Source organism: Tamandua tetradactyla, chromosome 25 (genome assembly GCF_023851605.1).
Source record: "Tamandua tetradactyla isolate mTamTet1 chromosome 25, mTamTet1.pri, whole genome shotgun sequence".
Lineage (NCBI taxonomy): Eukaryota > Metazoa > Chordata > Mammalia > Pilosa > Myrmecophagidae > Tamandua > Tamandua tetradactyla.
This window is the reverse complement of record NC_135351.1, coordinates 1,505,572-1,529,293: the sequence shown is the minus strand read 5'-3', so window position 1 is coordinate 1,529,293 and position 23,722 is coordinate 1,505,572. Positions and strand designations below refer to the sequence as shown.

Here is a 23,722-nt window from a genome sequence, read left to right as displayed (position 1 = left end):
ACTTGGGGCCTTCACTAGTCCAGCCCTGCCCTGGACTCCAACACTTTCCAGTGACCCCACAGTTCCTTTAGTCCATCACATAGCCACAGAAACCCCTAAAAACCACCCCACTTGGCTCCCATAGCTAATCAGTGAACAATGCCTCTTCATTCCACCTGGGAAATGACATGCTTTCTATATCCTGGAGCTGTTTTATTAAGTGTATGCAAGGCCATGGCTATTAAAACTTCTTGATGGATTGTTTCTTTTTTTTTTTTAATATGGACGAATTTGTGTGTCATCCTTGCACAGGAGCCATGTTAATCTTCTCTGTATCATTCCAATTTTAGTATACATGCTGCTGAAGCAAGTACTTCTCTTTTTTTTTATTATTAAGTAGTTTCTCTCTTTATCCCAACTATTTTTTCTCTTGCTTTCAATTCTATTTTGCCTGCTACAGCTATTGTTATGCTGGCTTTCCGCTGGTTCATGTCTGCTTGGGATGTCTACTCTGCAGACATGACTTTCAGATAAAACTGGACTCTTCTGGAAAAACCATACCCGCAGAGTCCCAGTTCAAACCATCATGATTCCTAACCAGGCTTCCCAAGTATCCTGACATCTACCTCCCCTGCTTTCCTTCTATGCCTGGGACAGTATCCTGGAAAAGGAATCTGCACATGTTACCTGACTCTGTCCACAGAACTTTGTGGAGTCCCTACTTCCCACGAGATAAATCTCAAACTCTACAGTTTGACAAATGTGACCTTTCCAAACCTGGTATGAGCCTGCTTTTCCATTCTTGTCTCCTGTCCTTCCTCCCAACACCCCGCAGTCCTGCCCTGCTGAGTCCTTCACATCCCAGATCATGCCCCACATTTACATGCCTGCAGCTTTGCATCTGCTGTTTTGCCCGCCAGGAATCCCATGCCTACCAGCTCTCCTCACCATCACTACCTAGCAGACTACCACTATCTATCCTTTAGGACCACACCAAGATGTCCGCTCCTTGGTGAGGCCTTCCTGACCCCCCATTGTCTGGACAGGGCTGCCCATTTTCTCCTCCATACCCTGGAGACCCCTCCTCTGTTGGGCACTTATAGCTCTGTCCCATTGTAATAATTTATGTGACTGTCTCTCCTTAATGCTGGCCTCTCTTCTCTTTGTATTTTATCCCCAATACCTACTTCAAGGTAATGTTTGCAAGAGTAACACTATTTGCTGTAATAACAATGTCTGCGGGAACAACATTCCAATTTAGCTAAAAGGAGGACTGGACAAGGGATGCCCCCCATCCCTGTTCTGACCACTCCCCCTCTACCTTCATCAGGTGGTCCAGACCCCCCTACAGTCTCCTACAATTCCAGGCTTATTTCCCATGCTGACCTGGCCTGGAGGGATGTCCTGGGTGAACAGGCCCCGCTCCTTTACTCCCCACAGAGCAAAGCCATGCAAGTTTGACAGGGTGGGCTCTTTACCATGACTTCCCCAAAGAGCCAAGCCCATGGGCCTGCTGCCCCTCTGCAAACTCACCAGCCCCCACCACACACAGCACACAGTTAGCCCTCCAGGCCAGACAGTCAGCTGTGTTTGGGGCGATGTGCACTGTCATTCCTGAAGGAATACAGGGAGAGACCATGATGGCTACATTCTTTTTTTGAGACCATGGCTTGGAGCTCCTGGTGGAGAAGGGCATTCACTTATAGCTTCCAGGTGAGGACTAGGAGGGAATGTACATTAGGCAGACTGACTCCAAGAACACAGACCTGGTCACACAGCTGCTTCATACTCGTTCATGAAGAGGAGTCAGGAAAGGGCAGATGAGAGAGGACTTACTGGAAACCAGGGCATGGCCTAAAGCAACATCCAGGGAATCTGCTTTGTAAGTTTTCAACTACATGCAGAGGATGGTGACTAAAAGCAGGAGCAAGTATATATGAAAGAAGGGTGCGTACTCAACTCTTCCACTTATGCTAAACTAAAAGGTATTGTGTCCTCCCTAGCATTAAAAAAAATAAATAAAACAAGTTCAGTGTCCTCCACAGAATCAGTTAAGTGCTATAAGACTTCAAGCCCCTTTTAGGCCATTTACACTGGAGTTCTGCGTAAGCTTTAGAATTCTGATTAGTGGGTTTGTCACAGATGGGGTGAGCAGCCAGACGAAGTTATCCTTCTACGCACTTGACTGCCGACATACAAGGAACTTAGATACAACTTAATTCAAGAAATAGTGATTACTAGACAGTTTTCGCTACCTACCATAATCATTTCTATTTGAGTCATTTCTATTTAAGTCTGAGGTTGACTTCAAACAAATCTACCTCAACACATCAAAGTTGCTGCCAGCTTTTGGTACTACAAGTACCACTGAAACTTGGGTGGCATCAAAGACATTTTCCTGGAGAGCTGGACACCAGGTTTCATTGGAGTCAACTGACAATCTGGAAACCATTTCAGGTCAAACAATCATTTGTTTTCAAAGGCCCTTGTGCTCATTAGCACTGATGTAAGATCATTTAAGTAATCCATAGCGGAAACAATGGTCAATCCAAACAGTAATCTTGCCCATGCTTGTAGCTGCCTCATCAGAGGGTGTGTGAATCTAAAAAAAGACAGACTCATTTAACTGAGCCAACTGAGAAGTACAGCATAATTGATACTGAAATAAAGTCTATACAGTTAAAAGATGTGTCTTATGCTTTCTTCCCTCAGTTAAAGATTGAAATAACTTAAATGAAGTGGATGATGTACCTGTTTTGTTTCTATTGATGACGGATGACAAATATGTTTGATTTCACATTTCAATGGGAAACATCAATACTAAACCCAGAAGCCATTCAAGCTGATCCTGATTATTCAAGATGCAATCTAGCCGAACTATTATATTACAGATATCGCCCACCCCCTGGCTCCCTTCCTTCCCAACCTCTCTTCATTCAAAGAGATAATATGAAGATACTCCAATAACAGGGAATCAAAAAAAATACAGAAAAAAGTGAGTATCAATGTTTTCACCTTCCCCTCTCTCTCTGTCTCTTTTCTCCAGAGGATAACCATTCTTAATCATCTGATTCGGTCCTTTCAAACCCTGACCTGTGTATTTGCATACTTTATATATGTATATACAGAAATACATGACTGATTTTAAATTTTACATAAATGGGATGAGACCATGGATATTATTCTAAAACTTGCTTGTTTTGCTTTTCCCAGTGAACAATATAAATCTTCCTTTTCCTTTTGAACTGCTGCAGAATATTTCCCAAAATGGATATAGTCTGACCACTATCCTTCTGATGAATCTGTGGTGGTCCCAGTTTTCTGCCATCATAAACAGAGCTGCAGGGAAAGTCATTGCCCACTCCTCTGTGTACATAAGACTCATGGTTGTGAGGAGATATTCCTTTGGTGCCAGGGGAAATGTGGCCTATAGCTGCAGTGCCTCATGGGTCATGTGCAGGATGCTCTGGACTGAAGAGCTGAGGACTGAAGTGGTTCCCAGCAGAAAGGCAGGGCTGCAGATGGGCCTCAGTGGCTGCCAGGGGATGATCACAGGTAACAGGTGCTCCCTTTGGGATTCAAACAAGGGCTGCTGCATCTTGAATGCTCCTAGCTTTCCATGACCTCTTGTCTCAACCAGACTATAAGCTCCTCGAAGTCTGGGACAATTTCTTAAACAACTTTTGTACTGGTTTGGCATACTGCCTTAAACATGATAAATGTTCCTTTATTTGATTATTCACTAGCTGAGCTGTAGATACAACATCCTCCTTCAAGAATCAAGCTTCTAAGGCAAACCAAAGGTAGCTGAAAGAGCCTTGAGAAAGTGGTAAGAAAGTCACAGCAGCTTCGCAGCAGATTCTTGGTTCCAATAACTTAAAAAGAGTTCATTCTGAACTGGGCGCCATGGCAGCTCTATGAAACAGAAAGTCTGCCTGTGCCAATGCTCACTGGCAAGTGGGGAACTGCCCAGTGAAGGGCTGCCTTGATGAGATCACTTGGCTTCACGAATTACTCCCCAGGCCCTGACTTGCGACTCCTTCTTGGCACAGCTCTTCTTTCACACACCCAATTAACCAAAGGTGACCAAGGATGGTTTCTCCCTTTCGACTGGAGGTAATGCATGGGGCTCCCAAGCTCACCTGTAGCATCTGAACTGGCTCCCCGTTCAGGCCCAGAGAGCCTGTAGAAAGCTGTGGTCTTGCACAGGAGCCCAGAGAGGCACAAACAGCTACTTCATCAAATATAGATCCAGGAATCATTTAATATGATAATACAAAAGCTGTCACAGGCCATACATAATTCATTACCAAATAAAGAGAATAAACCACAAATCTAACACAAAAAGAGGAAGGAGTCCCTGTGGCTGGAGCACCCTGGGAGTGGCCCTCCTTCACAGAGGAAGGGGAGTGGAGCCAAGGTTTGAAGGGAGGCAAGAGAAGGGCAGGAAGAAAGAAGAGAGGAGAGAAGCATGCTGTCTTAAACTTTAAATACCATTTAATATCTTGATCTGGTCTGCTTTACATTTGGACTTCTGGATGAGAGAAAGGGATGAGCCAGAGGGGAGGAACAGTAAGCCAAGGGAAGAGGCCTTTCTAGGGGCCCTCCAGGCTCCCAGGTCACTCAGCCACCTGGAAGAGTCACAGCACATAAGACAGGCCATCCAAGCAGACTGGACATCTTACCTTGGTGGGGTCTGTCACAAAAAAACAAGGGAGTGAAGAAAGTGGGACACACATATCAGTGAAAATAATATCTGAACCAGAAGTGGCCAGTTACTAACCAAACTAACAAAATTAAATTTTGAACCTGGACACTCAAAGAACAGGCCACAACCTTCTCAGAGAAAATATCTTTAGGAAAAAAGAGTCTTTTACAAAAAATAAATGCCTATCAAGGAAAACATTCTATTATTTAAAACAAACAAATAACAGCAACAACGAAACCTGAAATGGTTAAAAAACAAAAAAACAGGGTAGGCCATGGTAGCTCAGCAGGCAGAGTTCTTGCCTGTCATGCCAGAGACCCAGGTTCATTTCCCAGTGCCTGCCCATGTTAAAAAAAACAAAAAACTTTCAAATGTAAAGAATATCCAAGCTGAACTCTAGCTCACAAAATCCACTGGTATAATACAATGTTCTGTTTTGAATATGTTTATAAACTATTTTTTCGTGTATTAAATCCTATAATAGACATTTAAACATTAAAATTCTTTGTGTTATTCTTTGTGCTATATTACAGCAAAAGGAACGAGAATACTTTTTAAACCATTTTTGTTAATAGTGAAAAATAGTTTTGTTTCCTGCAGGTGCTCTAGTTAAATACACAATGAAAAATGAAACAAACCCTGAAAAGGTTACATTAGAAAGACAGAGCTCTGTTTCATTTTTCAGAGGAAGAGAGAAACCTTTCATTGCTCAATATTACTCCTTCGGAACCTACAAACAATATCAGGTTTCTGATTTGAAAAAGCCCATCTTGGTTATAGGAGTTATCCACCCCCCTTAAACCCAGAGCAGTCAAAGGCACTGCACCCATAGCTCACACCTGGTCTCTCAAATAAGGGAAACTGGGCTCAGCACGGACAGGCACACCAAACAAGAAATGATGCAGAAATAGACCATGGACTCAGAAACGGACAATAGAAGCCTTTCCCCTGTAACTATATAGTTATAGGTCTGAGTTTATTTCTACTTGAAATTAGTATCTGTGGCAAAAGAGTGTTTTCTTCTGAAGCATTAGTAACAGCCTCCAAAGGTCTGATGGGCATGACTGGCAGGAAGAGCCTTCCTCTGGGGTCAGGAGTCCTCAGGCTCCAGCCCGCGCTTGGCCACTGGCTGGCTGGGCAGTCGTTTCACCCTGTTATAATGTGAAATAATGGGGATAAAACCATCTGAATTTTTTGGTTCATAGTTCTTAGAGAATCAAATGACATCACAGTGTGAAATCCCTGCCACACCAGAGGAAGTCACATCTTGGTCCTTTTGTACCAGTCTCCTGCTAGCTGGGATGCCATGTCCTGCAATTTCTGAGTTCCTAGTTGCACTAGGGATCCAGTCAAACACCTCATCACTCAGAGTCTCCGAACGTCATGTGGCAGAGGGGCCTTGTGCTCCATGCTACCTATGAGATTTGGAGCACTAAGGACTGATGCTGAGCCCAAGCATCATCTTCCCTGGATTGCAATGATGACTAGTGTTTACAAATGGCTTGGCTGAGGCAGATATTGGGATTAATTCACTTCTATTATCTACGGCACCTACCCCAGGGCCTGGCATACAGAAGCTCAAGAAATGAAATAATCCACCCTGTGACTTTGAGGGAAGAAGTATCTAGAACAGGAATTCAACAGTGGGTATTCATGGCAAATGAAATAAAGCAAAATATTAGTAATCAAAGTGAAAGTAAACTCAAACTTTGTGTGAGTGATGGTGTGGGGAAACAGTACTTGTGTACTCTACTAGAACAGCCCTATCCAAAGCCAATTTGGCAATATCTAGCATTTTAAAATGAATGCATTCTTTGAAACAGAAACATTATGTCTAGGAATTCACTGTTTGCATATACTCACATAACCACACTAATAGAAATACATATAGAATACAAAGATGTTCATGGCAATTAACAACTGGAAGGGAAGGGAAGGGAAAACTCCAGTTGTCTGATGATGAATGTTGGATTTACACACATTTTAAATTAGATAAGGCAATTACTGAAAAAAAATCTTTAGCTAAAGGCTGAAAATAAAATTCAGTATCTGTATAGAAAATGTCATTAACTTAGTAGCCTTTGCTTAATAGATGGGATAAAGTTAAAGGAGGATTCAACAATAAGCAGCATTAAGTTCACAGGCACACAAAACTAGTGCTCAAACTGCTAACAAAAATTCCAACACAGTACATAAGAAAGGCTAAGTCACTACTGAACTGTCCATTTACCATCAAACCTGTGACTCCCTATGTATCTAAGGGAAGAAATCATCACTTTGAACATAAATGCCTCCATAAGAAAAGGAGAATTCAATTAGGGTTAAACTAGAGAAAAGATAAGTATATGTACTACAGAAATAGCTACTGGAGATAACTATAAAATTTGTGATACTAACAATGCATGGGATAAATCATATAAGCTGCTAGTTGGTGAACAACAATGTTTCAAGATACAACTTTTATAAACATGTTATGTTTTGCTTATACCATCAGAACTGAAACTGACTGTCATTTCCCTAAACAGGGAAATCAACCTAAAACACACACTGGTGCTTTTCAAAAGAGAACAATTTAAAAGGGAGGCAGCAGTAGGGATTTGATATCTTTTTCTTTTAAAAAATCTTCAGGCTGAAGGAAAGACATGACCAAAAGTGTTGTGATTATCCATTAAAGATTTTCATCAATACCTTTACCAATTTAGGTGACAATATGCAAGATCCAAGAATTTCATGTACTGGAATTTTATGAAGCTGTAAAAAATGATCCATGTGTATGGAAAGATCCCTAAAAATATATTAAGTGAAAAAAGTTACATAACAGTTTGCATAGTACAAACCCATTTTTTTTTTAATTTTACTTTAAAAGTTTTGGGAAAGATATTTGAAAAAAATATAAACAGTTATCAGCTCTGTGGAGCAGGACTGCAGAGTATGGAGACAAGAATATGCTGTTCATTTAGTGTACTTTGCAGTACTGCCAACAGCCAGGTGTTGTAACAGATTATAAACCATTACATCTAGAAAGGATGGAACAGGTACAAAAAATGTAGTTTTCTGTTCTACCTACAGCAGGTTATCACAACAAAGTAAGTAAAACAACATAAAAGCCAACAATCTGCATGAAGGCAGTGGCAGTAAGTTCAGCTTGGAGCCTTAGCTCACTGCTGTCTGAGTGAGCAGCACCACTTCCTCCTGAATTTTTTCAGGGCCTCCTTTATCAGGACCTCCATGGCCTGTACTCTATGGGATGGTATCTGCTGGTGTGTCACAGCGGCACGCCCACACACACCCAGTGGCCTGGGCAAAAAGACTGACCAGTGTGGCCTAATGCAGAACCTGAGAGATTTATTTTGTCAGTGTAACTGGGGATCTTTATGAGTCAAATCCCCTAAACGCATTTTTCTGCAAAACATCACCTCCCAAGCCTACTGGTGGACAATCTATCCTTTGAGAATCCTCATTAAGCCCCTGACCTATCGCCTCTGTTCTAGAAAAGTAAACAATGTGCCCATCCTCTTTTGTCTTTCATCTTAATAAAAGCAGACTTACTGATCCTGGAAGCCCTTGGTAATTGATAATAAGCACCTCTCATCACAGGAAGAAACTGTTCCCAGGACTCACTTGAGCACTGGGGTAGAGACCACAGCATCTAGTTTTTAAAAAAAACCCATTCAGATAATTGTTGGAAATGACCCAAAGAAGTATCTACAATGTAATTCCTAATACATAGCTCAGGGGCAAGGCTCACTGCATTCCCTCTGGGATCTAGGGGTACAAAAACTCCAGCATTTTAGACAGTAACTGTCTCTCCACTTCTGGTCTAGCCCCAAACCAGGGCTTTCCATTTGATAACAGCTTTGATTTCAAAGCTCTCTCTCCCACCCTTTATTCCTACACCTAAATTATGGCTCTCCTTGGCCTAGGGCCCAGTTCACCACAGCAGGCTGCCCCTATGTTCAGTTGGTGTTCTTACCACATCCTTTCCCTGCCTCCCTCCAAGAATCAGGGCCACTAAGGTGTGGAGCTGCTGCAGAGTAAAACTCATCCCTTATCTCCTATCTGACTTGGAGTAAACAATTTCTTTGACCTAGCTCAGGCCCAGGTGAGGTCATGGTTTCTGGGACTGAATTTGTAATTTCATACAGAAGACTGCCTTTACACATCACACAGTGGGCCAAAGAAAGATGTGAAACTTCTGAGACCCTAGCGAGCCAAACTCCTCCATTACAATACACTTAAATGTGGGTGCGTCACTTAAAACAATGTTTTGGTGCCCCAGTTTTCCCCACCTGTGAAACCAGAGGCTATTGTTTTAATATTTGTCTAAGAATATATTTATGAATTACTTGTGAAGTTAAAAATGAATAAAATAAGATTAAGGGAACAATGCTAAACCATGTTATGATTTGAAATGGTATTGCAACTCTCAGTTAACATGAGGCCACAGGTAAGCACTTATCACCAAGCTGAATAATAATAGCACCCAAAGACCACATGGGATATCTCCAAAGAAGAACCATTCCTGTGAAGAAAAGGGGCAGAATTTGTCTTATAGACTCAGAGAATAAAAAACAATTTGTAATATATTATTAAAGGTTATCTGGGTATCTGGATAAGGGGTACAGTAGAATTCTCCCTATTCTTTTGTACTATCTTTGCAAATTTCTGTACGTTTGTAATCATTTAAAAATAAAAAGTTTACAAAAAAAAAGCAAGCTAACAAAACTAAAACAATGACAACAGCAAAACTATGCAAGCCAGAAGATAGTGGAGCAATCTTTCAAGTACTGAAAAAAACAATGGAAATTCTATACCCAGCAAAATTATCTTTCAAAAAAAGAAGGTGAAATAAAGATTTGACATACAAAAGCTGAAAGAGTTAAGCACTAGCTTAACTGCACAACATCTTAAAGGGTGTACTTTAGAAAGAAGGACAATGATGCCAATGGAAATCTGGGTCTAGACAAAGGAATGAGAGCAATGGACAGAGTACCTATGTGGGTAAATATAACAGACTTTACCTTCTTATTAATTAAATATATTTAAAAGTGAATTGACCACTTAAAGCAAAAATAACAGCAATGTGCTGTGGGGTTTATAAGATATGTAGAAGACAAGTGTATGACAAAATCACTAAGGGCCAAAAAGGGAGGAATGGCAAGTATTTTCTGTTTTAAGGTTCTTCTGCTTTGTGGGAAGTGGTATAATATCATTTGAAGGTGATAAGTTAAAGATAAACTCTAAATCTACCACAAAAATAAATTATCAAAGCTAGAGCTGAAAAACAAATAAAAAGTAATATACAATGTATTGCTGACAGGGAAACACAGCCCAGAGCTCTGAGTTTTTTAAGCCAACAGTGATCTAGTTATAACTGGGATATCACCCCATCTGTTTAGTCCACAAGTCTTCAGCAAGTAAGTCACTCAACTCTGCTGGCCTTAGTGTTCCTGTGTATAAAATGGGATGCTCAGACAGAAAAGATTAATGCTTTTTCATTTCTAACACTTGAAAATCTTGTATCGAGATAGAAGTTACCATTTGAACAGATTTAAGGACCATGTTCATATGTGACTGTGTTACATTAAATGTAGTATAAAGTAGCAAGGAAGGCCTTGAGAGTGGGAAGAACATATATGTAATTTATTAAAATAAATGAAATTTCAAGCCTCATCTTGTGTTTTAAGAGAAAGTTAATTATGATAAATTCACAGTTTAACGTAACATATTGTCTTCACCATTGCTTGGCTATATTTTAAATATAAACTATTAGTGATGAATTAAAAAGCAGAGTAGCAATTTTCAAACAGTGTTAGTCTCCTAAGAATGACTTTTTTTTTCAATAAAATCATCTACAAGATAAATGATAGCACCTTAACAAAAAACTAATAGTTAAAACAACAGAAGGAAGTACAAACTCACAGATTTGGATAAATGAATTGATGTTTATTCACTTTCTTTGGTACTATAAAATTTAATAGAATCATTTATTATTTGTTTTCCCACTTTTTTTTTAGCTTGCTTTATACTAACCAAAATCTGGCAGCTCTAATGACCAAACAAGAAAGATAAATTTAAAAATTTTAAAATATTACCCACTCTTACATAATGTGAACTTAAGCAAAAACAGTTTGACCAGGATTATTTCTTTCAGAACAAGTCACCCCTCCCTCTCCAACACCCCACCCTAAAATAGAAAAACACATAGTATCACAATCACACATGCATTCTGTTCTAAAAAGAGGTAACTTGGACTCCTACAAGGCTAAAAAACAGAAATAGTTTTTACTCCCAGCCAACAGCTCAAACCGTCCATCAGGTTAAAATTGAAGATGTTTTTGGAATTAGTATATAGGGAGACACACCCTGTTTACCCTGAAAACCTAAATCACAGCAGCAACTTTTACACTCATAGTCTCTGTACCACAGAAACCCTGGAAACTCTCAAGTGACAACTTACCTCCCCTTGTCTTTTATTCCCAAATGCAAATGGTAGATAATTGAACTCAAATGGTAAAAAACAAACAGGAAATGAGAAGCCTAAATTCCTTTGGATTCTAAAAGAGGAGATGATTCTGAAAGGAATGAAAATGGGTTTTAAATGTCCTTAAAGCCCAAAGGGAAGTGCTGCATTAGCTTATTCTTTGGCACATAGCCGAGAAAGTCAAGCAGGAGAAGTACAATCACCCCCTTCCACCAAGTCAAAGACAGGGCATAAACACAAACATGGTATAAGCACAAATTAATGCTGCTAGCAGGCACAGGAGCCAACTGGTGCCAAAGAGAATACATTCGTCTCCCTGATGTCATACTTACGCCCTGAATACAAATGAAGAATCATATTTCACTTAAAGATGAAAACACACACACATACCACAGCTCTCTCTTACCTCCAACAATGGCCGGGCACTGTCATGGACTGATAGAATATGTGTCACCTTATTCTTACTCAGTTGCTCTGCATCTCTGGCATCTGTGGTAGAAGAAAGGAGATAGATATCTTAACATTCTTTGCAAGTTAATTCCTCCTAGCATTTAACCAGGAAAAAACAAGATGACTTGCGCATTTCTTTCTTGAAACTTCATAATTAACAATACACAAATAATACAGATCTAGAGAATTTAGGGCTATTGCTTTTAGGTATTTTGCAAACAACTAAGTTTATTTCTAGGTGACACATATTTTGATCCAAGTGGCAATCTAAAATTTGAACTGTATTTAGATTAGTAAACACTGTAATCATGACTGCTGCTGTTTAAAGGAACTAAACTTATAAGGTCAGTTTGTAGCTGGCATTTATAAATTGTAGACACTTAAGTTCGTCTTTTACATGAGAAATAATAAAGAAGTTAAAATTATTTTTTAAAAAAGCAATGATCTCCTAATGACTGGTAATCTAGCTGAAACTAAACACAAAACACTCACTGACTACAGAAGATACAGGAACTTGCTTGGCACTTTACCCCGGTGTCAAAAGCGCATACAGCTCCAGACAGATGCAGATATGACTGCAGTTAATAATGTCTACATTCATTTTAGAGCAAAAGTGAAAAACAGAACTTTATTATTTTTTTTTTCATGGGCAGGCACCAGGAATTGAACCCGGGTCTCTGGCATAGCAGGCGAGACTGCCACTGAGCCACCGTGGCCTGCCTGTAAACAGAACATTTTTGAGAGTTCCAAATAGAACTGTTCATCAGTTATCAGCTGGCTATTAAATCATTTTTTTATGAAAGTAAGCAGACACTGAAATTATATTCCCCTCAAATTTTCCTGTAGAAAGACTACATGGCTCAGTCCTCCTGAACTGGAATTTTTCTGCTAATCTACAAAACAGGGGCCAGCTACAAACAGCTGACAGCTCCCCTTATGTCCTGGCTTGGCCTGGCCTGAGAAAAACTTTTTAAAATGAAAAGGGAAAATATTCAATTATCATGTTTCTAAAGAATATTTAATGACGTGGGAAAACACTCAGAATATAATGTTAAGCGGGGGGAGGGGGAAGCAAGCACAAAACTATAAATATAACATAAACTCAATTTATAAAGATACATAAAGACAAACACAGAGAGGATAAAAACTGCTGTAAGGACTTAAGCTCAAACAGTGGTAATCCCCTTAAGAGATGGAATTACAAGTGGTTTTTATTTTCTTTCTTACAGTGTTTTTGTGTATTCTACATGAGTGTTTCTAAAGCTTGATGTGCCTATAAACTATTTGGGGGGACTTGTTACAAAAGCAGATTGCTGGACTGCAGCTTAGGTTGAGGTCTGTATGGGGCTGAGGAATGTACATTTTTAACAAGCCTCAATGATCAGTGTGGAAACCAAGAAACACAGCTCTAAATATTCTGCAGAAAATATGTACTGCCTTTAAAGTCAGAAAAAAATCCTTAAAAATATTAAAATGCTGTTTTTTTTAAATGACTCTTTTCATTGCTCTGACCATCTCAAGTTTCAAATTCAGATGGGCTTGGTAGCCACCTACACCAAATAAATGGGGGCTCAATATTCCAAACTTCCCCGTGTCCCACCCTACTATCAGAAATTGAGGAGTCAACAAGGCTGGCTTTTAGCCAGGAACTAAAATCATTTAGGCTCTCACAGGCAATCAGCCTCTACATTCTCACCAAAATATGATCTTCTAACAGCCACCAGGATGTGTGTTTTAACCTGGTTAAGTGGTAAAAGCACTTTTTCTATGTGAAAGCAGAAGCTTTAGGTGCTTACAGACATATCAAGACAACAGAGCAGGCAGGTACATGAAAAGGGAACACCACAGAACATGAAAAGGTAGCATTGGGGTTTCTACCTGAACATCCTACTCTAGTACAGAATTCTTCAAGATTGAAATTCTGCTGAATGGCTCGAAGTTTAATGACTAACATTTCTAATATACTTTTATAACAGAATAAAATAATGATTTGGGAATAAAACTACATGTTTTTGTATACAATCTCCTACAGACCCCTCAACTACCACCAGTGAGTCAATCAACTGCCGGCTGGACTCCAGAGACAACGTACTCTGTCAGGCCACTGCATGATACAACTTTCTTAAACTATCGTTATGTCATAATGCCCTCTGCACTGCTCTACTGCTTTTGGGATTATCCTTTCCCATAAAGCACAGGCTGTCTCCCTGTCTACGAGAGGGCCTAAGAATGCTTACTGAATGCTGACCAGTGATGACACTGGACCTTTTCTTCTGTGTGATTTCAAGTAACTGATCATTCTCAAAGCCCCGATAAGCATGAGCACTCTGACAGAGAGTTGTGAGTCACAGCACTGCCTCACTCTGGGGGTTAGTATGCACACAAACAGACCTGGATATTCCAAACAAAATTCTGCTGAACACACAACCACCAGGTACACTCAGTCCGTGGCTGCTCAAAGTGGGGTGTGCAGACTAGCAGCCTTGGCCTCCCCTTAGAGCCAGTTAGAAATGCAGTCTCTGGCCCTGTCCCACCGAATCAGCAGTTGCATTTTAATAGAAGCCTAGGAGACATATGTGCTCTGCACCGCACTGCATCCCGGAGGGCTTCCAGGAGGACCAAAATCTTAAGACCTGGTGCCAATGGTACCCCCTTATCTCCTGTAGAAACTTCTGCTCCATCTAAGTCAGAAGACAATCCACTGCCACCTGCGATCACAAATTCAACAAGTCAGTATTAATAAAACAAACAGAAATAATCCAGGGTAGAATTCACATAGAGAAACAATTTAGAGGAACATACACCAACTGAAACTGACCATACGCCAACCAAAACATGATAGTTGGGGGGGCTATGGGAAATTTTCACTCTCTTTAACATATTTCTATCATGTTCGAATTTTTTTAACTAATGAACCTATATCACTTTTATAATTGGGAAAAGCAGGAAAAAATGTTTCAATGCTGCCAACCAAATCCAATATAAGTACATTAATAACTAAGATAACCAGCACATCCTTCCTTGGGAAAAGCTGCTGAGCATGCTCTTTTCCTCTTTCACCACACCTTCTCTGGCCAACTGCCTCCCGCACACCTTGAGTTCTCACACAGTCTTCTGAAGTCAGCAGATATCTCCTTCACATCCTGTGGGCACTAGAACAGAAATGCCCTCCGTGGCGGTATCCATTCCATCCCTGGCTCATAGGAAGACCTTGCCAGGCCTGGGTCAGGCCTCACTGAGGGAGTAAGAGGGTCAGTGGAAGATGCTGTCCTCAAAGGGCAAGAAATGACCTGAATAATCAAAGCCATCTGCATCCTTAGGAAGGGGCACTAGTGTTCTAGTTCTCATATTGATGCAGACGTGTGGATACAGAGAAGCAGTCCTAATGTGCGGGAGTGCCAGAAGTAAGCAAAGTAAGGGTAAAAGAAAATCTGTAAAATCAGAAACTAGAATACAGGGTACCAGGGGCTGAGGTGGGGTGGGGTGGGGAATGGGGAGTTAGTGCTAAATTGGTACAGAATTTTTGTTTGCGGTAATGGAAAAGTTTTGGTAATGGATGGTGGTGGTGGTGGTGGTGGCACAACATTGTGAATATAATTAAGACCACTGAATTACATACTTGACAATGGTAAACAGGGGAAATTTCAGGTTGTATAAATTTTAGAATAAAAAGTTTTAAAAAAATAAGACTGTACAAAACAAATAGTGAACCATAATATAAACCAGGGACTACAGTTAATAGTACAATTACAATAATCTTTTATCAATTGTAACAAAGGTAACACACTAATACAAAGTGTTAATAATTCAGGGATACATGGTAAGTCTGGGTTTTCTGTATGATTTTTCTGAAATGCATTACTTCTCTAATAAAAAAATGTCAAGCAGTAAATTTCTTAATGAAATTTACAAAACTATATTGGAAGAAGTATTTTCATTTAACACCATCAACACCGGCTTTCTAGAAAGACACTTGGCTGGAAAGAACTTTATTGGCAGTGCCTTTCCAATATCAATACTAAGGGTATTGTATTGCACCCTGTACCCTATGCCTTGTTGATTTAAGGACTCAAGAGCACTGGCATGGAGGATGAGAGAAGAGACAGAAAGACTGAGGGAAAGGGACAGACAAAGTGAGGGAGGAGGGAGAGAGGAAGGGAAGAAGGAGGATAGCAGAGGAAGGGGGAGGGAAAAGGAAGGGAAGAGGAAAGGGGAAAGGATGAGAGAAGGGGAGGGGAAGTGAGGGGAGGAAAAAGGAGATGGGACAAGAGAAGGAGTGACTATTAACTTTTTTTTTTATGAATTTCTATATTGTTTGTGCTACAACAAGCACGTATTATTTCATAGTGTATAAGAAAGAAATGTCTAAATGAGACATGACTAAATGAGAACCATGCTAAATCAGAGAGACAGCTGGATTTACTTTCAGGGGAAAGTTACAATCCTTTCTAGAAAGAGGCCACATTTCATACTGGATTTCACCTTTTATAACATCTTTTCAAATGCCCACCACACCAGGTTGGTGTAAGATCTCATGAGCAGCTACCTTGTCACCAGATCTAATGGACTGAATTATGTACCCCAACAAAGACAAATTCTTAATCTAATCTGCATTCCTGTGGGCATGAACCTTTTGTAAACAGGATCTTTCGAAGATGCTGTTTTTAGTTAAGGCCAATTAAATCATGTTGGGCCTTAATCCAGATGATGGAAGCCTTTATAAGCAGAAGAAATTTAGACACAGTAAGTTAGAGAAAGTCACAGGGAGGAAGAAGAGGCCGAAGTCAGCAGAAGCAGGATGAGCAGACACAAGGAGAGAGGGCTCCCCATGTGACAGAGGCAGAGATGCAAGCCAAGGAACTTCCAGGATTGCAGCGAGCCAGAGCCCAAACACCTCAGACATTGCGGAGAAAGCATGGCCTTGCTGCTGTTCACTTTGGACTTCTAGCTCAAAAACTGTGAGCTGATACCTTCCTGTTATTTATGCCAACACACGTGTGGCATCTGTCCTAGCAGCTGGGAGATTAAGACATCAGAACAATGCTGAAGAAGGAGGCGTGTGACTCCATTTCACAGACTGGGAAGGGGAGATGGTACTTGTTACATGCCCACTGTTGCACCAGGCACTAAATGACAGAGCAAGCGTGCCAACCACACTGTTCAGTTCAACCCTCACACAGCCTTCAAAGTGGACGCTACACCCCCACCTTACATCTAAGGTTCTATGATTTGTCAGGAACCACATGGCTAGCACCTGGCCTGAGACCTGAGGCAGGTTGGTCTGATGTGCCACCGAGCAGCCTTCCTTGCTCCATGGTACCCCTTGTCCAGTACCTGCCCCTGCCCATCTCACGGTGAACCACCTGCAGACAAGCACACAGCTAATGGTCGGCACCCTGCTCAGGGCCAGCAGCTTGGACACTCAGCTAAGTCTGTGGGAGGAATGAGTTAAGAATAGCAACGTTATCATTTTCCTTACTGCTTTTGCACTACCAGTCTCTGTGTTAATAAGCTTCATACACCTGTTCGGTGTCTGGGACATGCTTGGTGAATTAGTGGGTGAGGAAATGACAAGACATATCCATGTCAGAATCACCAAAGGCAACAGCAAACATTAGCTGCCTGCACAAGATGATTAAGGGCTGCCGCAAAGTAGCTGGCAGGTGAAAACACTCTGAGGACCCAGGGGCTGTGAAGACACCTATGTGATGAAGTCTTGGAAGACAAGTACATATCTTGGTGGAAAATGGGTTTTACTATTTCCTTAAAGCTAGGCAGGCAAGTCCTTTCATTTTTTAATTTATTTTTATTATTATTATTTTTTTATGCTGTATGGTGGGGTCGCATTTCATTATTTTTCCATGTGAGTATCCCATTATTGCAGCACCATTTGTTGAATTTTTGTTTGTTTGTTTTGTTTGTTTGTGTTTTGGGATGTGCATGGACTGGGAATCAAACCCGAGTCTCCTGCATGGCAGGCGAGAATTCTACCACTGAACTACCCTTGACCTCCTATGGCAAGTCCTTTTAAAAGAAAGCAACCTATGAGTAAAATTCTCATGTGCTGTTGGCTGAGGTATGAAATTGGTTGATATCTATTAAAAGTTTTAATTTGCAAACACTTTCACCATCAATTCTATTTCTAGGAATGGATCCTAAACTCCATCCTATTTCCAAACATAAAGACCATGAAAGCAGTGAATAATGACTAAATAACCCCTCAAGTCTTTGCTCAGTTAATGTATTCCAACATCACTAGGCCAGCCCACCACAAAGCAGTTGCTGCTTTTTCGGAACTACAAAGCTTACTAATTTAGTAGTTCAGAAACTATTTTTAGCATGTTCGTTCTAGTAGCAATTAGCAGCTGTCTGCTCCCTGTCCTCAATTCCCTCTGAGGCCAATTCATGGCTCTAGGAGTCTACAGGGGAGGAAGAAGAGGAAATAAAGATTATTTTTATAATCAATTTGAATCTGTACTCACAAATTTAAGCAACAACCAGAAAACAGACAATAGTTGCTGCCATGTTCTAACTTGTTCAGGAAGGAGAGGAGCTTCTGATGCATCCGATAAGCTTTGGCTCCCTCTCAACTCACACAGGTGGGGATATGTTTTTGCAAGTTTCCTAGGTCCATTCCACCTACTTTGGTACCTCTCACCTCCAGTGCTAAGGAACCAGTGTTTTCACTTCTACAAAATCAAAACATGACATGGGCTCTGCTCCATCGGTTTCATTCACCTAGGGACTGCAAAGCATTTTGATGAACTAAAAATAAAAAGTTAAAAATATTGGAGAAGCAGCAAGGGGCACATAAAAGGAGAAGTTAGCACAAAATGAGAATATGCCACTAATTTTTCCTGGGTGACTGAAAACAAAAAGACTTCTGGAAATTTATTGACAATAACTAGAAAACAAGAGTGAAAAAAGGTTATAAATGACAGGGCTGCTAAATATGCCTTTTACCCACCATCTTATGATAATGATATCAAGGCTAAAGCATCCTCTGTGCGAGCATGGAGAATTGGGTAGGACCAAGGCAAGGTGGCAGTGTGTGGGGATTTTGTCCCCTTCCTTGTCCCCTTCCAGCTGCCCCCTTATCCCACCAGTTCCTGGAACAAGGAGTTGGAGCTGAGTAGAGGGTTGAAGTAAGGGGGGCCCGGGCACCAATAGTAGTCATTTCGACACAAACTGAGCCTCACCTTGCCTGCCAATCACGTGTGAAAAGCCTAAAGGTGATCTTTTAAAGAGAGAACTCACCTTTGAAGTTGCCAATGTACAGGCCAGGCAGGATCTAGAGAAAAGAGAGATGTAAAAGGTGAACGTTTGCAGGCCAAAGCTAAGGCTGTGAACTTCACCAGGACAGAGGCTGTGGCAGACCCAAATCTTCCCCATCACTTCCCTAATGGCATGGACAGCAGAGTGTCTGTGCCTGCCCCATGGCTACTGGGAAAAAATGCCTTGGGTCCACCGTATATCCTCTAACTTATAGTGTTTCTCCTTGCTGAGACCTCCTGGAGCTCCCCAGCACACTAAGAGCCAAGCTGCAAATATCAGTCTCACCGTCACCTTCACCCTGCTTGCCTTCCCTCTCTCCCACGCCTCCTCCTTCTCTCTGCACTGAAGACCTGGACTTCATGCAGCTTGGAAGACCTGACTTCTCCTGTAGGAACCTCTGTACCTGAGTTCCCACCATCAGATGATGCTCTCCTAAGCTCACACAGGTGGGGATATGTTTTTGCAAGTTTCCTAGGTTCATTCCACCTACTTTGGTACCTCCCACCTCCAGTGCTAAGGAATCAGTGTTTTCACTTCTACAAAATCAAAACATGACATGGGCTTTGCTCCATCGGTTTCATTCACCTAGGGGACTGCAGAGCATTTTGATGAACTAAAAATAAAAGTTCACCTATACCTAGAGTGAACACTTTACCTCCCAGTTCCCAAGAGATGTCCCTCCCTGGAGGCCTGTCTCGAACCCCTAACTGGGATACTGGAGACTCAAGTACCCCAGCCTGCTGTGTTTCCCTTCAGTGACACTGCTGTTGGCATCATTGGGTAGCTGTCTCCTCTGATGGACTGGATTGCTCCTCGGGAACAGGACATATCCTCTCACCCATGTTATATCCCCAGCTCCTGTTAAAGGGCCTTAGCCCAGGATTACCAGTCAATAAAGATTTGTTAAATAAATAAATGGATCCTCTAGGAACAGGCAAGCTAATAAGAGCACATATCTACTCCAAAATGTCTACTCTTACTAAGGCAGTAGATCTCAAAGCAGACTATCCATCAGAATCACTAAAATCTGTCAAAAACACAATTTCCAGGCAAGCATCCCCCCACCTTCCCATGGAATGATTCAGTAGATCTGAGAGAACTGAGGGCTACATTTCTCATAAAGCATTCCCCCACCCCACAACTTTACAAAACACAATGCTAACTCTTTTTTTTGCCATTTTTTATTACAATTATTTTTTTATCATTACAATCAACTTTTTTTTTTTAGTGAAAAATAACATATATACAAAAAAGCAATAAATTTCAAAACACAACATAACAATTAGTTGTAGAACAGATTCCAGAGTTTGGTATGCGTTACAATTCCACAATTTTAGGTTCTAGCTGTTCTAAGATACTGGAGACTAAAAGAAATATCAACATAATGATTTAGCAATCATACTAACTTGTTAAACCCTACCTTCTCTGTATAACTCCACCATCACCTTTGATCTTTCTCTTCTCCTTATTGGAATTTGGGCTATGCCCAATCTAGCTTTTTCATGTTGAAAGGGGCTGTCAATAATATGGGATAGGAGATGGAACTAGTTGATGTTCTGGAGAGTCTGGCCCCTCTGCATTTCAGGACTTACCTGGTCCAGGGACCCATCTGGAGGTTGCAGGTTTCTGGAAAGTTACCTTAGTACATGTAGCCTTTGTAGAATCTTATAAAATGCCTTAGGAATTCTTTAGGATTGGTTGGAATGGTTTTGGTTGGAGTTTGGCAAGTTATGATAGGTAGCAATGTCTAATTGAAGCGTTCATAAGAGCAACCTCCAGAGTAGCCTCTCAGCTCTATTTGAACTCTTTCAGCCACTGATATCTTATTTTTTGTACTTATTTCCCCCCTTTTGGTCAGAATGGCATTGTTGATCCCATGGTGCCAGAGCCAGGCTCATCCCTGAGAGTCATCTCCCACTATGCTAATCCTTAACCTGCCAATCCTTTGCATGGACACAGAGAAATTAAATATGGACACTGCTTCAGAAGCTGACACTCTGACTACTACATCAGTCTGCACTCCAGCCAGGTGAAACTGTGCTGCAAACCCTGCTGGGCTGATAGCCCCCTCTTGACAGCATGAGTACCGCACATCCCTCTCAGCTCTGTCACACTCTCTTCTGTTCCCACTAAAGAAACCGAAGCAGCAGGGAGCAAACTGCTTCCTAAGGGTCACTTTTCCAAGCATCTTCCTGAGGCCTTGCTAACACCGCTGGTCTATGTGCAAGTCCCTTCTGGGGAAATGACTGGTGCATTTCAGAGCAGCAGTCACAAGTAGTGACTGATTCCTGATTCACATTTGTGCTAGAGGGGGCCTTGCTGAGGGGCATGGCATTTATCAACCAAACTGGGAAACTATCGAGCAATAATCTCTCCTGGAAAATAGGCAAAAGCTGAAGCCACCTGGACATGCTAGGATGTGTACTTGCCCTGCCTCACCTCAGTACCTGTACACCCAGGAGGTCAGTGATGTCCATGGCTCAAGCCATGGCACAGGGCAGGCCAGGTCAGCAATGTAAGTAAGAACATATGAAACAGTATCTTGGAGGAAAAAGCAGCATCTACTGCCAAGGAGCTCAAAGTACTTGATGGGTCTCTCTTGAAATATGATCCGTCATTAGGACTGTCCTGGGGGGAAGGGTGGAGTGGATACCCAGAATTCCTGCTTTAAGACCTAAGAACAGTGCAAGGCCATCTTGGCAATGGAGCAAATCACAGCTCTAGCAGCTTGGTCTGCAGTGTGTCTTCCTGTGTAACCTCCAGTTCTCCTGAGTTTCTCTATTAGTTCTCCTGAGTCTCTCTATCCTCATTAGGATATCACAATAGATACCCAAGCCATGGCTATCCCATAACTTTTTGGTTGGCAGTGACCATGAACAGATCCAGAGTCCCACAACTGATGGTAATACTGGACTCTGTCTGCCCAAAGTCACAAGGAGTCATAGCAGTTGGCAGGGAGAAGCTCAGGAGCTCCCACTACATTCAGGCAATGGGGGGAGCCTGGGGTCCAAGCGTGGCAGAGGGTCAGGATCCTTGCAGTGCTTCTGGGGCAGGGAAGGTGGGATCAAGTGACTGGGCACATTCAACACGGGGCCTGACCATGCTGGGATCAGAAAGGCTGGGGGAACAGGGAGGATGGGGCCTCAAGCAGATGGAGCAGGAGCAATGGCCACAGGATGCCAGGAGGAAGAAGTCCGACATGTCTACAGGAAGCACATGGGACAGAAGGGAGGCAGAGTGCACCCCACATGGAGGCCAGTGGACCTTGACGCATGGCCTGGAAGGTTGCTGGAAGGCTTTCAGGATCAGTGCCATGCAAGGAAATCCTGCTAAGATGGCTAATGTGTGGAGCTATAAAAAGGAGGACAGCTTTTTAGTGCTTTTATTTAATATCTCTTGGAAGTGTCATGATGAAAAAAAAGGGACAGATCTTAGTTTATCTAATCTAAGTCAGGCTTAGTTTGCCTGGCATTTGTTGTGACAAATACCACACACTGTTGCCTTAAAGTACAGGAATTTATTGGCTCACAGTTTTGGAGGCCAGAGACCTTAAATCAAGGCATCGGCAGGATCAGACTTTCTCCGAGTCTGCTGCATTCCGGTGGTGGCTCAATCACTACCTCAGACAGTCAAGTGGTGATCACTCTCTTCTTCTCTGCCTTCTCCTTTGGTGTCCAATTTCCTTTGTTTATGAGGACTTCAGTCATATTGGACTAAGGCCCACCTTCAATCAGTTTGGCCACACATTAACAACATTTCCAAAGATTCTATTTATAAACAGGTTCACACCCACAGGACCAGGGGTTAGGACTTAAACGTGTCTTTTGTGGGTGACACAATTCAATCCCCAACATTGTATTTTCAGTATGCCCTGCATTACCAGTGCTCACCTCTGTGAAGAGGTTAACTGGGGGCTGGGGGGAGCATAAGGAGGGAGACTTTGTATTTCTGCATGTACTTTTCTGTGTGGTTTGAACTTTCTAATCATACACATGCATTACTTTAATTTCTTTTTTTCTTTTTTGTCAAGAGGGGTTACAGCCTGTTTTTTTTTCTTTGTACCTCTATTACTTTCTATACTAAAGGTGAACTAATACTTAATTTTATATTATTTTATTTTATTTTTTCAATTCACAATAAATTTATTTTACATAAAAGGAAAAACTTGGCATTAATGAAAAATTTAGTAGAAAACAGTTCTTCTTCTTTAAGTTGGGGCTCAAAAGTAGAAGCTGCTCATTTTTTTAAGTAAAATAAAATGAGGGCATGAGATGAGAGTTCCTAAGCTTCAGTGTTCTAGAAACAGGATTCTCTGACTGCTGAATCCAGTTAGAAACCTGCCCCAGTCCCTGCCTTCAACTTCCCGCTGGACAACCTAAAACAGACTCCTGAATTCCCCACTCCCATTATCGAGTCCTCCTTCCCCTGATGGTACCTCCCCACCCCTCAGACTCCTCCCCACCCCTCAGTCTCCTCCCCACTCTACCCCCTTACCAGATGTGCCTGGGGTCCTGGTGCCCTTGGATCCAAAGCCTCCATCCCTCCTGCTTGGCCTCACCACCTCCACCCACGTCTACAAGCTTAGTTCACAAGCGAGATGCAGCAATAGTCACTTCACATATTTTCTCTGCCTTATCAAATTATTTTCCTAAAGTCATATTCTTACTGGGATATTTTTCCAGATCCAAATATCCAATACTGGCATATTTGTCATATTCTATGACAAACCTCTTCCCAAGAAAATAAACACTGAACATTTTGACTGAGAATTCAACGGCTTCTGTGGTACAGCTCGTACCTTCCTACCCCCAAGGCTCCCCACTTCC

The 23,722-nt window shown here is 41.6% G+C and overlaps 1 protein-coding gene and 1 non-coding gene across 5 annotated transcripts in view; both read right to left on the bottom strand.

The window, feature by feature from the left end:
* DUSP22 (dual specificity phosphatase 22) overlaps positions 1 to 23,722 on the bottom strand; it is a 65,226-nt gene that overhangs the window by 31,472 nt on the left and 10,032 nt on the right. For all 4 annotated transcript variants that reach the window (XM_077143527.1, XM_077143524.1, XM_077143526.1 and 1 more), the window contains exons 2-3: positions 18,879 to 18,912; positions 11,578 to 11,660 (exon numbers count right to left, since the gene is read on the bottom strand). In XM_077143527.1, coding sequence (XP_076999642.1) covers positions 11,578 to 11,660; positions 18,879 to 18,912 — 117 coding nt within the window. The remainder of the gene's footprint in view (positions 1 to 11,577; positions 11,661 to 18,878; positions 18,913 to 23,722) is intronic.
* On the bottom strand, positions 247 to 349 carry LOC143669424 (U6 spliceosomal RNA). Its single transcript, XR_013168934.1, has one exon. It is a non-coding gene; the product is annotated as a U6 spliceosomal RNA (small nuclear RNA).